The sequence below is a fragment of the Varroa jacobsoni genome, unplaced genomic scaffold (genome assembly GCF_002532875.2).
Source record: "Varroa jacobsoni isolate VJ856 unplaced genomic scaffold, vjacob_1.0 scaffold_1203, whole genome shotgun sequence".
Classification (NCBI taxonomy): Eukaryota; Metazoa; Arthropoda; class Arachnida; order Mesostigmata; family Varroidae; genus Varroa; species Varroa jacobsoni.
In genome coordinates, this window is record NW_019214105.1 from 262,946 (window position 1) to 279,823 (window position 16,878).

A 16,878-nucleotide genomic window follows, 5' to 3' on the forward strand; every position below is an offset into this window, starting at 1 on the left:
CACTCGTGCGCATGTCATGTACACAATTTGCAATCTACACGACACATGTTCACTAAGCTAGCATGGACATTTTAGGTTAAAATTTGCACGATTTAAATTTCCCGCCACTCACCGCCTGCCACGAACCCGCCAAACAGCGCGGCTAAGGGCTGACATCACTCGCGCACGCGCAAACGAGTGCTGAATGGTCTTTTTCTAGGCCAGAACGGAACGGCTCGATTGTCGGAACTATCCACTCACGGCTGCTACGGACTCTCCTGTTGCTGCTGCTGCTGCTGGCCGCCTGCCTGGCCATCCGCTGTGTCCATCTGTTCGTCCGACCGCCTGTCTGTCTGTCTGTGATCCATCTGGCGGTCGCTGCTGGTAGCGTTGCGGACTGGAGTGAGCGGCTGGTTGTGTCGCCTAGTGCCTACCGCAGCCTGCTGCTGTGCCTGCCGCCACTGGTTTGTGTATCGGCTGCATAGTCGCCGTCTTTGCGTTAGCAACAGGAGCAGCGGCAGCAGGGACGGAGCTGAGCTGCTATTGCTGTCGCGGGCGCCACCGCCGCCGATCCTCGCACGTTTGTCCCTATGGCTAACTCTAATAGTGAGGCGGCCGATGTCTCCCGCTGGTGGACGCTGACCTCCATTGTTCGTCCACCGGCCATGCCGTCCCTCTCCCCCCCCCCCGCCACTTCCCCTCAAGTGACGATTTTTTCATCGGATCGGTTTAGATAGGGACGCAAGCGTGAAAATAGCACCAAGCCAGCAAGACGCCAAGTGCTGCGTAGCAAGGGCGCTGAAGCGAGTCGAACCTGGGCACTGGCTATGGTTGCCAATATGACCAGCATAACCGTCATCGCTAGTTCCTACCGATTGCCCAAGACGGCCGCGAACAGCTAAAGCAACATCACCTGTTTATCCCATTCTAATACAACTTTCTCCTATGTAGACGTTATGTAATGGCGGCGGCGGCAGCAGCAGCAGCTGTCTATTCAGATCATTGTCAGATGCAAAGCGATCGTCGTCGGACGCGCTGGTAACGTCCCGCAGTTTACCTGGCCCCTGTTTTCATTTTCGTCTTACCATTGGTTGCACAGGCCATATTAAAATGCAATACGTACGGTGCGGGTTGACTTGAGTTGGTCAACAAGCAGTCGATTGGCTTGTTGGCTTTTATTGCGTCTGCTGCTACTGGTTAGATGGGTGTAAACTGTTGGCACTGCCGGCGGACGCCTCCTATGATGACGACGCGGATGGCGCTAGCGAAGCCGGTTTTTTTTAGCCGTGAGCTGTAAAATTGCTTAAAGCAGTTTGCCTGCAAAAGCGGTAACAGCAGCATCCCGTCGTGGGCCGCACAGGCAGCCCCAGCACGGCTGGGGTTGACGTTGCTGCTACCAGCCGTTGCTGTGACGACTGCTGCCTTTTTCATGAGAAGTTGCTGGTTATAGCCTTTGCCTGCATGCAGCGGGCCTGTCTATCTTCGTCTGACCGTTTGACTGGCTGTTTGTCTATCTATAGAAATTTGCAACGCTCCGCTAACGCCTGTCACAACAAAAGCGGCAGGAGGAAAGCTAAACTGAGCTGCGTTTCAGTTGTCGTTGTGTCGGTAGATCGGCGAGTTGGTACGACAATTTTCTAAGGTCGCCCAAGCGCTGATCTATCGCGAAGTTCGCGCGATGCCAAGTGAATCGTATGCAATTTTGTGGACAACGTCGTTGTGTGGGGATGACAACGAAGCTAACCGCAGTTGTGTCTAATGTCACTATTGCTTCACTTGCTGCTTCATTGCTGACAAAGACGGCTTATGGGATATGAAGATGACGACCCTATTCACTGCGCATAACGCACGTATCACCGTTGCATCTTTAGTAGGGCAAAAAACTGACGTCAGCAGATGGCCGTTCTAACAAACAAACCAACAACAATAACAAAAACAAATAAAATACGCTAATTCTAGTAGCAAATCGAACACAAAACACATGCTCATGGTCTGCATGAAGGGGAAGGCTAGTATAGTGAATATCGATATTGATGATTATATGTGTAATGGCGAAAACTACCACATTTCCTCTAAAGATATACTTCCAGATCTTTTATTAGCGCATAACAACTGCATACGTGTGTATATAGGTGGTGTACACTCGCTGTATGGTAGAATTCGACTAGTGCGTTGAAGACAGGTAAAGTTATCTAATGTTTTTGTAGCTCCCATTTACTAGTACGCACATCGCATTGAGCTGTACAACCTCCATGAATTGTTCTCGCTTGTCTATGATACTAGGCTGGCAACGATGGGACTCTGTACTCTAAAAGATAAAATCAACAGTAATAACGGGAACTGTTATGGTAACAAAGCAGCTTAATCTGTGTCACTAATCGTTTGTCTGTTCATTTGTATGGTGTCTTTCTCAACAATCAACCCTCCATTTAATGCTCTTGTCACGCATGAACAAATAATAACTTTCATGCTAAGCAATAAATTCGCGTGTCGATTTTAATCAATATTTGACAATGATATTTCTAATCTGCTGCCGCAAGCCGTATTAACACGCTTTGTGAAAGGACTTTCTTCCTTATCATTTTCGCCTCCCGCCGGATCAGTGCTGAAATCCGCACATACTCGATCCGTATCTTTGCGAGGGTTGCCATGCGGAACTGTGTTGCTCCATTTAATCACTTATCGGTCAGGTCTGTGGCACAGACTGTGGAAGATTTCCGCTTGAATCATACGTAGAAGCTTCGCCTTCGGAAAGCAGCCCAACAAGGATTTACATGGTTAAGGTGTGTCACACCATTTATTTATCCATTGCGTCATTTTTACCTTTTTCCTTCATCTGTACCTAGCGAAGGCAGGTACCAACTGGACAGTAGTAATTTAATACTATAAAACACGCTTTGTTTCAAAATGTTCAGCTAATTTTTTCATGCAATTAAAGTTACCGTTGTACAAACACTAGAGCTGACCGAATCGATACACGCTCAAAAAAAGATTAGTCATAAAAGTGCGAGAAACATAAGATTAGAAACAAATGTTGAGTAATAGTGAGCCGTTTGAACACTTTGTGGCAAGATAAAAATCGTACAATATATAGGGGTTAGATTGACTGGGTTTTTGCTTTTCGTTGAATCCACGTTGATGGTCAATATTAGTTATAGAAGCTGAGGCGTTGGAGCAACGGTTGTCCTACTACAAAATTTAGCCAGACAGCGGTTCACGTCAACGTATTCCGCATCGATGTCCGTCGACAATTTTCAGTTTTCGTTAGCGACCATTCACCCTGCTGGTTGAATATCATGTACACATCTGAAATACAACCAAAGAAGAAAGATCATATGCTTGATTTCGTCAGATAGATTTACAAATCATATACATTTTCGGAGCTTGAAAAGCTAGAAAATTTTATACTTTAGATGCAGGTGGAGAAGGATTGATTTCTTGTTGAACCTGTAACAAATCAGTTCAAATATGTTCCATTAATGTTCAATAATGCATGGGCATGCTAATGATGATACGCACTAACATTTGAAGTCGCTTATATTTTTCATGTCTAAACGTGGTTTATAATGATAATAAGAAAGTTATATTTAAAATATTTGTCTACAAGCAGTAACTAGTTATATACGATTGCTATAATAGTAATTTATTTTCCCGAGGCGCAGAAAAATAAGCTCACGTAAACTTCACTCTCTGCACTCCAACCTGTGCTATACTACGATGTATCACAGACGAGAGGTTTTGTACTTTTTACCTCTAAGCACCAGCTCAATTTATTATTTACCTTCACTAATTAATATTTGTTTTGTCAACATACGCACGGATATACACGTAAATTAGACAAATCGATGTACGATTATTTCATTCCCCAAGCAATAAATGCATAATCGTTAGGTTTTGTGAAGAACTATGAATCATTATGGCTACTGGTATTGGCGATGTACGTAGTAAATTGGGCATAATCTCATTAATATATCAATGTACAAATAAAGCCAAAATGTTTATATAGAGCCTTAACGCGTCTTCTACTTTACATTTGTTCACTTCTCTCCGAAATCACTGCTTTTCAATCAGTGTCTGTGTTTTATATTTGAGCTGTAGTTTAAACTTTCACTATTGGCTTTGTGCATAAGGTAAGCACAGCACTTTCGACAGGCTGGCATGAATTGGGAAGCCCCCGGCTGAAGGAGACTAGAAATCATTGCTTTGAACGCTAACGACAGATGTAAAGTACTTCATTTGTGCAAATTAAATAATAAACGGTAAGCATTCCACTTAAAAAAAGTAGAGGTAGAACATGTTGCCTATTTAGGTACACTACTTCGTCCCCGGGTGGGATCGAACCACCAACCTTTCGGTTAACAGCCGAACGCGCTAGCCGATTGCGCCACGGAGACATCGATATAAGGACTAAACTTTCAGCACGGCCAAATAGCTTAGGGTGATTTTTGATGTGAAAAAAGTGGATTTGATGATATCTTTCATTAATCTGCTTCTGATGGATTAGCACGAAACAAACGCTTCTTTGTAATTCCTCGTCAGTGGTGTACTCTTTGATGATGATTTATTAGGCGAGTGCTAAGTTCGGTGAAGATCGAGAAATTATTTAAGAGAAAGGAATTACAATAATTATACAAATGAACACATCTTAATAACAGTTTTGATTGCTTGTAGGAAATATTGTTTTGTTTTAAAAGTGTAGTGGTGTATGTCGCCTTAATAAATATTTTAAATGATAAATCTGTTAGTTGTAGTGCGTTAAAGAAACTTACGGTTACGTTATTTTAGTCTGACTACTAATGAGGAGATACGTATTACATACTGAAGAGAGGACCTAAAGTTCCAAAAAGTCAGGATTGACTCAATGGGTCTGTATGAAGCACACGTCAGAGCTATGAATAAGTAGCCATTTTAACTAAGCGAAGCAATCACCCATGAAAACATACTCACCGCATCTGGGTAGGACGAAGAAATAAAATCTACCATCCATCGTTTGAATACATGTAGTCAGAGGCTTCCATAAATTAGTTTGACTTCACGGTCCATCTTATCAAATATTGCTCTTTGAGAGCATAGACGAGATATTCGAGACATAAAGTTTATACCCCGTAAGCAACATTTTTTTTCTAAATTTTCCTTTGGGACAAAGTTTTTATAGGACAAAGAACTATCAATGCCATTCAAACCCCCAGTTTACTAGCTGATTGACATATTTATCAATTAACGACAAAAGGAAGATAAATAGGCAGAAGTTCTCCACGGTTATGCACGTATGCTCAACGAAGATCCTACCAGTCGAATGTTTCAGGTTGGATACTTTCAATGCCCAGTTCACACGACAACTAACTGTAAAGACCAGCAATCGTACACTACGCAATAGCGCGATAACATTATTAGAAGTCACTCCGTAACAACTACTGTGAAAAGTAATTAAATGGGCGATCCTGACACGACAAAGCTATTCGTTCAAATTATCGGAACCTCGACAGTTCGTGTACACCATCTATTCTTAACTCTTTCATCTTTCATTGACACAAAAATTTGATTTCATTGCCTACAACAAACACCTCTATAAGGTACCTTTTGACTAGCCTTGATTATTAGGAACAGGGTTATTAAAATTGGAAACGATGATGTCTACTGGCTAAAAACGTATATACGTTTTGCTTTTTCCGTGTTCTTAATAATCTGTTAATATCTTAATTAGTTATCCTCTTGTGTCATACTAATACAATGACTACGGCGAAGAAAAAAGCAAAAGAGTACCCATGCAAAAAGTATACAATATGATATTCATTTTTCATTCATTTTCACAGAAACTTCAAGAGTGCCTAAATTGCAGTTCCATCAGCAAAGCAACATTCGTGTTGTGCTATATAAACGCTTTGAGTTATACATGCAGCTCTTAGGCTAGATGACGAAAATCGCTTTTACTTCACTCATCTAAAATTGTCCAGTAAACCAAATGTAGTCAATACATTTCGACTAGTTTAATTATGCATTATTATATATGCATTATGTTTAATTATTAGTTCCCGCCAGAAGATTTAAATGACCTCACTCGCCCCTTTCTCATATTGTATTCTATTTTTTTTGCTGTCTGCTAAGTATTTGTCAATAGAACGAAAGAGAGGAAATTGTTTTTCCGGAACTTATTATAATCGATAGACATTAAAGCGTGAATTACTCTAGGTGTCTATTCTGAAGGTTGAGCGTTTCCAGGCACTTTTCATAGAGGTAAAGATGCTAATCGTAAACACCAAATATTTGTTGAAGCTCTCGTACATAGGCAATCTATTAAGCTCCGCGCTGCCTTGCCTTGTGGTGATAGTTCTCAGTGATATACTAAACATATAAAATTCCATATTTAATGACAATTGTGTAGATAATGGTGACTACTATCGTGCGTTGTACTCTTGACTTGCAAATTGCTGGTCTTGAACCGATGGTGATAAAAGTCTGTCTACGATAAATGTTTCGTGTAAACCTCTTATACGGTGTGGACGGGAGGGCAAATTTCAGGCTAACTTGAGAACTTGTAAAATACTTATTATTATTATTTGAAAAATTCACAAGTTTAAGTTTCACAACTTGCATGTGTGCGGTAATATTCGAACTTACGGCCTTGCGGTCCCAGCTTTGTATGTACCCTTTATATATTACCTTTTCAAATATTAAAGCAGTAAAAATACTGATGTTGTCCCTAAGGATTTTCACGCGCAGGAGGTTCATATGTTGATTACCGTTGATAACTATTTCGTATGTAACATGTTTTTACGGTGCATGTCTTCTAATACTAAAAAAATATGAGTATTTCCGGTTGATCTCTTTAGGAACACAGATACGAATATAATATTTAAGCCTGCCAAAAATTATATTTAGTAATATAGGGCAAGTAATAGCCAGTAACTGTTTAATAATAACTATAAAGTCATTCTAGGAAGTTCAGTCCGTTAAAATTGCCCAGAAGACAATCATGAGTCGCAAAACTTCGACGTCAGACTTTCTGAAACAACTTGTAGGTCGTCCCGTTGTTGTAAAGCTCAACAACGGACTCGACTACCGAGGTGTTCTCTCGTGCCTAGATGGGTAAGTCTATTTAAAGTGTAAGTTCTAGTTGGTAAACATTTACATTCTTTTCCTTGGCACAAAACGGCTTATAAGCCTTTTAGCAAAGAGATGCATTCTACGGTCAGAGCAGTTACGTGTAATATCTGTATCTGTAACATTTTAAATTCACTCCTTTCGGGCACTTTAGACGGTTTAGGAATTCCGATTCGGAATTTTACTAATCTACATATGTACAGAACTAGTACTAATCGTGATGATCTCTTGAGCTAGCTTGTTGTTATACTATCCACATTTCACGTGTATTATAGCTGAATAATGCTGGTTATTAAATAATTTCAGGTATATGAACATTGCACTGGAGCAAACAGAAGAATATGTCAATGGACAACTCAAAAACAAGTATGGAGACGCCTTCATCCGCGGGAACAATGGTGCGTTTAATTTTCTAGGAAAGATTATATTTGAAAAAATCTCTTTCACGCGTGGTCCAGTATCATATATTTTATATATGATACTGTACCACGCGTGATATATATATATATATATATATATATATATATATATCCTAATGTTATATATACGTATATATAACATTAGGAATAATATTTATGTATAATATTCGAATTTTTCATTTCCCATTATTGCACAGACAACAGGTGTATTATATGGCATAGCTCGGAACAGTGATCTCCAGTCTCACAGATACTGTTACTTTAACCATTAAAATGAGGCCGTGGATACCTTCGCTAATTGCTGATTGGACTGTTTTTATGTGATTCCCATTTTTTTTACTATTCCAATGTATTTCAGTTTTTGCTACAGCTTTGCTACATTGTCTGCGGCAGTATGGTTTATAGTACAATTGATAAATCTTACTGAATAAAATAGTCAATAAACAACACAAGATAAACAGTGCATTATTGTAGACCGGATACCTGTAGTCAAAAGACTTCCTTGCGAGCTCTATTTGAAACTACATCTGTGTATTGTTGATTTCTAAAACAATCACTTGTTGTCCCGTCTTATTGGTAACCTGGATTAACGTTTTTTCGTTACTTTCATTGGTTAATATTATTTGCAGTTTTGTATATCAGTACGGTGAAGCGCCGCGTATGAGGACTCTCGCGAGACGCGATCTCAGCATCATCATGTAATCATCCATCGGCTTCAGTCCATATGTATATGTATTCATTCATATGTTTTTCTAAACAATACATTGTTTGTATATCTAATTATTTACAGAACGCATCTTTATTTATTTAACGTGCAAGACCAAAGTTCAACAAAAAAAATGGTTAGTTCTTTGAGAATGGCACAATAGCATATACTTAGTCCACAAGACTACGGTATGCAGCACGTCTACTTCATTTATTGCTAGTACCAGTATCAAAACAAATAATAGTTGTTTAACGGCTGACTCCTTTTTTTTTAATATCATATACGTACATATTCAGCCTTTGTAAAAAGTTATAGATCTCAAACGACTACAACAATTGGAACTCTACATCATGAATTCGTAATGACATCTAAAACAAACGTCCAAAGATCTCTGTCACAGGCTAAAGACTTTGCTGTCTCACAAAGGCTCTCTCATTCTCAAAAGAGAGGAGGCTGTTCCACGGAATATACTTTTTTTCAGTCTACAGGGTCTCTTTTTAGGTCTTGCTGTTTAACGGGATTTCTGTCTTAGACTGTGCAGGATAACTTGGGAATTTCTGTCAGTATTGTCCTTGTTGAGGTGCGCTATCAAATCCATTTCTTTCAAAAGCTGTGTTATTACGTGTCTGTTCAAAAGACAGTAACGTGCTTCTGTAGGCGTAGGAAATATTATGCTGATTTAGGAAAGTAAGCATTTTACCATAGCTGCCTTTTTTTTATCGAAACAATGTTAGTAGGCTGATACTCGCGATTAGACTTCGCGAGATAGACTCTAGCAAAAAATCCGAACTAGTCTTTTGTTGAAGGCGATTTTATCCTAAATTACATTGGAAAGATAAACATACGAATTATCTCCCTATGGCTTGGGCTGTATTCATTCGCGCCAGTCAAAAAGGACTGGGTTAATCACGCAACTCAGTCAAAAATGATCGCGTCACGCAAACATCTGCCTTACAGGAGTAAAAACCAGAGACAATTACCCCTTGAAATAGTTGGTGTTAGGTCTATGTAGTAATTCCGCGCAAAATATTATGTGATCAATTATGCAAAAAAGCTATTCCTAATTATACTTACTTGGAAATGCTTAATCTAAAGGGAAATGGAAAAAGAGTTGTACGAAACACACAGTCGTCCGTCCTGATTATGACCACCACATGCTTATAGATACAACATAAGGGTATAAAATACACATCACTTTGATTAAGTATTAATGTGTGGACGTTTTGTTAGGATCGGAAATCGCAATGATCCATAAAGATTTCGAAGGGTTTCGAATACAATGTGTTCCAAAAGTTTAAGACGTCCAGAAAATTCAATGATTTTGATGACTATGAAGAAATATCGTAATGGTTATTTGGCATACGGAATATGGTCAAAAATATGATTTTGACTGATATTATTATATTCAAATATGACTGAATATAATTTGTGCAAATATATTTGTGTATTATCATGCGTTTTTGTTAGGTATGGAAAACCATATGAACGCTGGTAAATGAAAGGTCAGCGCCGAATATACTTCTGAAAGAATTATTAGTAAGTATTGGCTAAAAAAGCTGGAATGTTTCTAGTTAGAAGTAAAATATATCGAATGACACTGGTTTCAGAATTCCTTGTCTTACCGCAGAAACAACTTAAGAAATTCGATTCCGTTAGTCACACCTTTCGCAATCACCTTTCGTGAAGTTTGCTTATTGTCCAAGTGGAACAGATAAGTTTGGCGAAACGAAATATTGCAGGTTTTATTTCAACATGAATTAACAACAAAGTATCCAGCATATCAGGATCTTTAAAACAACACAGTTTAGTGTGCAATACTCGAATCGAGCTTTTATACGATTACCTGTACTAAAACAGGTACCGTTTCAGCTTTGGTTAGCTTCGTGTTTTAAAAAGCGCATATGAAAGTATTTGTAAGTCTTTCCCCACAAGATTGATACCTTATGTCAGTCTTAACTCCTAGACGTGCCGTAGGACATCCTTTTGCGCTGTTGCCTGCTTTCATTTTTCATCCAAACTACCTACCTGCTATGCTAGCCCAACCGTTCTACTGCTTCCCGTGGGGCCCTTTGCCCCTATATTTACCGATTATTATCATCTTAAACTCGATTCAACTTCGATCTTGGTTGCTTAATCGTATACAATGTACGATAGTTTATAGTATCAAGGGTAAGCTTGTGTACAAAGTCATTTACATAACATGTTTCCTTTTATTTGGATGGATTCGGGATGTGGCAGCGCGTCATACCGTTCTACTTATTATTACTTACCTCGCCGCAATGTTTGGCGCCGCGGACTTTATGCAGCCCGCCTGGAGTCTGTATTTGTCGCTGACCTACTAACTGGCTATGAAATATAGAACGCAATGATCACAGGTTTTGATATTTTAAAGCGACAAGATGGCGTTACCTAACGTTAGTAATGCAAGTCTGCGACTTCGGGCAGATATCGAAGTCATGGCAATCTTTCGCATTTTCAAGCTCCGTCTGTCGGCAAAGCGCAGCACATTCAGGAGCCAGTTCACCTTTGCCTTTTGAATTACTGCTATTTCATAAGATGGTTTCACCGGGAAGATGCTCAAACTGGTTTAGGTATTTGATGCTGAAAATGTTACACTTGGATGCGTCATCCGCGATAGCCTTAATCTATTATGGGTCAAATTCTGTGGTCTGATGAATCATTAACGAGCGAAATACGCAGTTGCCTTTTGTTCGTACTAAAACAAAAACGGAATGAGGCACAGGATGCCGTTTTGTACGCGATGTACTCACTGTATCCTCGCCAATAGAGCTTATGTTGTTTATGTCCTACAATAAGATGTCCTTGTAACGAGATAATATGTTATAAAATGGCTGACGTTTTTACAATGAATGGGTTTACATATGTGCACTGTGATTAAAGAGTAAACTTGTAAAAGCAACATGTTCATGGGACATGGCAGGGCATTTTCGAGCAAGTTAATGCTTTTCTTTGCTGCTTTCCGATACTATAACTGGGTTGTGATTAATATGAAAAGTCATATAATGGGCAGTACTACATTCAGTACACTTTTATCTTGAGTTGCTCTAGGTCAGGATGATATTGAATTCTGTACCTGCACGGACCCCAGTAGGTGTCATAGAGTCGTTTCAGATTGTAGCTGAGGCTCGGTGTGCTTATTTAGGCAATTATATATACGAGTAGTATTAATAAATGAGCCGCATAATTGTTTGTATCGTTGCATGAACTACCCAAATATTATCATCAGCTTTTGTAATCAGAGCGTGGATCTCTTTGGCACTAAAGATAGGAAAGTCCATCGTGGACAACTGAAACATTAATCTGAAATCCATGACAGAATGGCGCGCCGCGTTATTGACATTGTAAGCAACCTTTTCCAGGCCCTTGTAGGCCAATTTTCCGACTGTCTCCCATTATACGCAATGTGACGAACGCACAACAACGATCATGGAAACAAAGGAAACTTAAAGGACATTATATCTCGTCATTCTTGCTATAAACTGCTTATAATGATGTCCAAATACATATTTTTAAACCCCAACGCAAGCTAGATTGAAGTCAAAAATGCCTGCCGTATACGCTAAGTGGAATAAATTAAGACGAACGTCTATAATATTTAACAAATGTAAAACACTTCAAACTTACCTGCAAACTTCTAAATTAATTAAATCCCTATTAGATCAATCAGAATATGCCGAAGTAACATAGAGAATATATTTGACTTGGTATTGTAACTAAACGTCTACTACTATTTTAAATATAGTTTACACAGGAAAGTGTGTCAGAACCACTGTTCGCACTATGGTATGGCCGCATTAACAGCGAACATACAGTGACGTCCATATGGCAAGATACACGGTCCGGTAAAAGCAGGATCAGATCGCACTTAGCTCAGTAAAGAGCTTCCTTTTCTCTTAACACATTTTAATCATTTGGATCCCTTATTCTCTTTCGTAGGCAGTGCACGCATTCCGACGATTCCCGTCAAATTTCCCTACCTTTTAGCATCATTACTAGCCACAACATTTATCGCACGGTAGGAAAGTCGAGCATCGAACGTCTGCTTCTTCGGTGTAGGATTTGGCACAACTTTCAGCATTACGCGAACGTTTGCTGTTTTTTTTGGTGCTGAGAATATTTGTTTGAGCATTCGGTAAAAGATGTTAAATATTCTGGCGCCTGAAAAAGCATAAGCGTAGTAATTATTCGTTGCTCATCATGTGTGTCAAGTTGAGATTACGGAGGTTTTGGAAAAAGGTTAAAAAATTAAGTGAAAGCAAGATACTCGATTTCGATGTTATGCCGTCATGATAAAACTATTTATGTATGCACACAAGCCGTCGAAGCAGTCGAAATCACAGCTACATCAGAAGCAATAATAGAATAACCTAAATTATGTTACTATTATCTTATCGTATTTTTAGTGTTATATCTCGCACTTACTTTGAGATATGCAAGCCATCAAGGCGAGATTTGACCTAGTCTAAGAAGCCCGCTCTATTTGTCCGTGTGTCATTTACGAGGTTCTCAATGGCGTCCGAAGCTCAACAAGCTGAATTGTGTCTTTCTAATAAAAATTATTTCACGCAGCATACGTAGAAATGTTATATAGGTTTTTTGAAAACAAATAAAAAAAACTTCCTTGGCTAAACAAAGTGCTCGTTTGTCCATTTTTAGATTCAGCTTGTCGTGATAAACCTAAATGAATATAATACCAGTTTAATTTTGGCAGAGATCAAAGAAATGTTATGAATAATTCTTACAATAATAATAAAACCTTGAAAAGCCATAATCACTATATTTAATTGCAGTGTAAAGATCGTTTAAATTTTTTCGTTTATAGAGATGTAGTTTGGAACATGGAGCAATTTAAACTCTAGTCATCATTACATCGTTGACACACATGGATGGCTGTTAAACAATTTTCTGTTCAGGGCCTTCAGGAAAGTCTACAAGGATTGATGCTTCTGACAAAAAGTTATACAACAGTATATTTAACGATCTTTAGCATAGAAAACTCGTAGCACTATAATCTGTATATTTCTATAAGGTTCACTCCTCTCTTTGGAACGGGTGCCGAGAACTCCTAAAGACTGTCCGATTCTGGCAGATTGAATTCAAACTTCCGTATTGTTAAAAAATGCTTGGGATTGGATCACGCATACCTCGGTGAAAAAAATTGGTGTTGGTAAATGGGTTCTACTATTGCAAGGCTTCTGTCCCATCAAAGAGTAAGCATTCAAAAATAAATAAAGCTCACGCTAATAAATGTCTTTCATTATATAAAATATCCAAACAAGATAGCCACTATTACACCATGTCACACAAAAAAGGCCAATCCTCGTAGGGTTAGAATTCTCTTAGTTGTAGGAATGGTTTATAACCCTAGCTGAATTCCAGTCCATATATCATGCCTCGGCAAAAAATTAGTTAGTGGTGGTGCACATTTCTTCTGATAGGATACTGTTGTAATAGTTCCGCAGCAACATTACATGCATATCACCATTCGACTACTTTTAATATATTTCGTCAATTGTTCGTGTTCTTTTGTCCAATAATAACGTAGCATTACCGAGTAAGTACTTTCGAAGACAGCTGCGACTCATCGCAACTCGCCTGGACAGTCTTTAGTGTTGAAGTTCTTTCTAAACTGATCGATGTCAATCGTTGAATAGCATTTGGATTCTACTTCAGAAATGTGTTTAATTTTTAATTCTATTTGCAAAGGAACCTAAGCTTTAAACACGCTGTTCAGTGAAACGTTAACATATGTTTTGCTATAGAATAGAAGCGGGACATTCGCTACCTTATTCGGGCCATCGGTCACTTCCTAGACATTTATAGGACGCCCTTCAGTCTCAGCTAAAACATGAAACGTAGAAAAAAAATAGGATAGAAATCTTCGCGCTGTGAAGTGATTATTTCTCTATGGTTGTAGATGGTAAAAAAACAAAAAATATTGTGCTGCCTGACTTGTCTTGATCTTGAATGTAATACACGTTACTTACTGCCAGTGCTCCGACAACGTAGACGCCTAGATGCCAAGGTCAAGTCATTGGATGTCTTGTGTGTCCGCTTGATCGTTGGCTTTAATATATATGTACAGCGTGCTCCGTTTGGAGCCGTCTGTTTCTTGTTTACTTTTGTTAACGCCTTGGCTATTTCTACTGTGTAAACAAATTCTCTTTAGTTACCTCTTCAGTATAGCATCAACGACTCGCCCTTATAAAAAGGTCCGGATGGGGAGGGTCTTACTGGATTAATTTGGGCATTTTTTAGCAAAATGATGAGTTGTAAGATCAATCATAGGCCCTGTTAAGCGTTTACCGGCAACGGAATTCAATTAGCGATGTCTGCATATTCATAGTTACCATGGCAGTTCACGAGGCGAACTTTTTATCTTATGCATCCCTCCGCCAGTCTCAATGCATTAAGGAAAGCCAGTTTTTTCGAGAATTAAAGAACAAAACTTATCATGGCGGAAAACGATATGAACAAGGATCGGCTATTATCCAGTAGTCCATAGATTAAAAGTTCTTTGCAGATTAGAAAAAAATTATTTCGGAAAAGTTAGTGGTTTGGGGTTCAAAATGTTAGAACGGTAAAGAGTAATTGTACTGAATAAAGATGACCGTCAGAAATAACAGTCCTAACCTACGCAAAACAGTTCTTTAAGACATCTGGTTTATCTATATATATCCCCCATTGGAAGCGAACATGCAAGACAATGAAGCACGCTCGCGTTAAGCATTACTTCGTCATCAAAAGCGACCGAAAGAGAGATCTTCGATACTTTAAACAGTTCGGTTTGGCGGGGATTTTTAGGCAGCTAAAAACCATTGTCGAAAGGAAGCTGAAAGTGAATCAATACTGATAGAAATATAATATACTATTAATAATATTATTTTACAGGCCTGTGCACTCATTAAAAACGATTACGACTGCGTTATTATATATGATACACCGTGTCTGCGAATGTCAATTAATCGAGTATGAAAATCTATTTATATATATAATGTTCCAGTATTGGATACCGAATAGTAAAATCAATACAGAAATATAAAAAGTTACTAGTTCTGACTCTAAAGGCTTAAATTCAGAGGGTTATCTATTTCGAAAAAGACTTCGTTATCTATACCGGAGGTGTGCAATACAATACGCTTGTTGCGTTTAGCTGCAATGTTGATATGGTATTGTGTACATATAAAGAAATAGAGGTATTTTATTTTATTATTATTATATATTTGTTATTTCACTATTAAATTTGGTACGATTAGCAAAAACGAAATCAAACAATTGGGCCAACAACATTTTGCAGGCATGGCTGTTAACCTAGACTATTTAGCGGGTCCCTAAGCTTGATACGCAGTTATAACAGGGACGCATCTTGAAATTACCTAGAAGGGCGAAGAGGTGCGGAATGATTCGTTCGAGATAAGATTGTAAATGCAGCAAAAGTTTTAGTTTCTTACAGTGACTTCACCGGTATTATTTGAAACCTTTTGAATTCGAATTGGAGACAGTAAACATTGTACATTGATGAACGTTTCGCTGCTCGGGCGAATTGTAATGATATATACGTTTGCCATGAAGGTGCTTTAGAGTAATTCTTTCTCTAGGCACGCCAAAATACAAAGTACAGAAAAAAAAAACATAATCGAACGAACATATCGTCATGCTTTCATTATTCCGTTGGGATAGAATACATTAAGCAGCTTTGCGTTTGGCCTTTGTCTGTTTACTTTTTTTCACGCAAATTGCTTCTGAAGTGCTTGTTGTCAGATAAAATTGGTCTACGCATACGTTTGGATTCAGTTCAGAGATAACGATATCAGGCACCAATCCAGTCTTTCTTTCAAATTTAATCAACTTACGCTGCACAAAAGTTTTCGAATTTTTGCCCAGCTCATTTCAAATAATTATCTGCGCACAAACAATCAGTTTTTACTTTTTCTCAGGCTGAGGGAAATATGCAACACTCAACTACCGTAAGACGATGCGCCATTTCTGCAGCCAACAGTTGCCATCTGCGTAAGGCATACAGCTCCTTTTAAGAATAACTTTCACTACAATCCGCATAAATTAATCTTTTCGTAGTTACGAATGCTGTACAATACGCAACATAGATGTCTGTTTATATATAGGGTAACTGGGACCCGCAAGCCAGCTCGCATAGAAAATCGGATTGTTCTCTAGATACATCTGTCGACTGCACCTTTGATTTATGCTTCACCAAATTCGAAATAAATCTGTCAAGTCCTCAAAACACTATAGAGCATTTAAAGGATACCTAAAAACTATTTCTGAATAGTTCCTCCGGTGAACAGGCAAGACCTTGATAATAAATCGATGGGGTATTTTCGAGGACTTTTCCGCCCAGCAAAATGACATATCTGCAAAACACTACTTCGGAGATCTCTATCATTTATATAGAGAAAGTACTATATAAATATGCCACTCCATATTGACGTAGTGCTTCTAAACTTATAATCTTCCCGTACGTACGTTGAACGTATGTAGGTTGCTGTCATAACCTTACTAAGCTAAGAGGTCAATATGTACGAAAAATCGTTCATGTAACAATGCACTTGATCAAGCCCCGTCACTTTTCTAGATAATGACTTCACCACTTCTGCTCAAGTAGGCGGAAAAAAAGATCAAAGATGCTAATGC

General features: G+C 38.7%; 1 protein-coding gene, 1 long non-coding RNA gene and 1 other non-coding gene across 4 annotated transcripts; 1 reads left to right on the forward strand and 2 right to left on the reverse strand.

Moving 5' to 3' along the window:
• Nucleotides 1–3: 3 nt before the first annotated feature.
• LOC147752512 (uncharacterized) lies at nucleotides 4–14,256 on the reverse strand. Its single transcript, XR_015313884.1, has 3 exons — nucleotides 14,214–14,256; nucleotides 12,204–12,384; nucleotides 4–3,285 (listed from the first exon to the last, which is right to left on the reverse strand). It is a non-coding gene; the product is annotated as an uncharacterized LOC147752512 (long non-coding RNA).
• Nucleotides 4,300–4,373, reverse strand: TRNAN-GUU (transfer RNA asparagine (anticodon GUU)). The gene has a single exon. It is a non-coding gene; the product is annotated as a tRNA-Asn (tRNA).
• LOC111267617 (U6 snRNA-associated Sm-like protein LSm6) lies at nucleotides 6,068–8,282 on the forward strand. Of its 2 annotated transcripts, none has more exons than XM_022845939.2 (4): nucleotides 6,068–6,213; nucleotides 6,908–7,065; nucleotides 7,387–7,478; nucleotides 8,129–8,282. In XM_022845939.2, the coding sequence occupies exons 2-4, from the start codon at nucleotides 6,953–6,955 to the stop codon at nucleotides 8,161–8,163; spliced, it is 240 nt and encodes a 79-aa protein (XP_022701674.1). In that variant the 5' UTR covers nucleotides 6,068–6,213; nucleotides 6,908–6,952; the 3' UTR covers nucleotides 8,164–8,282. The 2 variants fall into 2 exon arrangements, with proteins under 2 accessions (XP_022701674.1, XP_022701675.1); XM_022845940.2 differs by having other exon boundaries at nucleotides 6,077–6,213; nucleotides 6,917–7,065.
• Nucleotides 14,257–16,878: the final 2,622 nt, after the last annotated feature.

What these genes read in the sequence shown, in the direction of transcription:
- LOC111267617 (XM_022845939.2), top strand. Translation starts at nt 6,953, where the DNA reads ATGAGTCGCAAAACTTCGACGTCAGACTTTCTGAAACAACTTGTAGGT. An exon ending in GTTCTCTCGTGCCTAGATGG is followed by an intron (nt 7,066 to 7,386) that starts GTAAGTCTATTT and finishes AAATAATTTCAG; the next exon opens with GTATATGAACATTGCACTGG. An exon ending in CTTCATCCGCGGGAACAATG is followed by an intron (nt 7,479 to 8,128) that starts GTGCGTTTAATT and finishes TATTATTTGCAG; the next exon opens with TTTTGTATATCAGTACGGTG.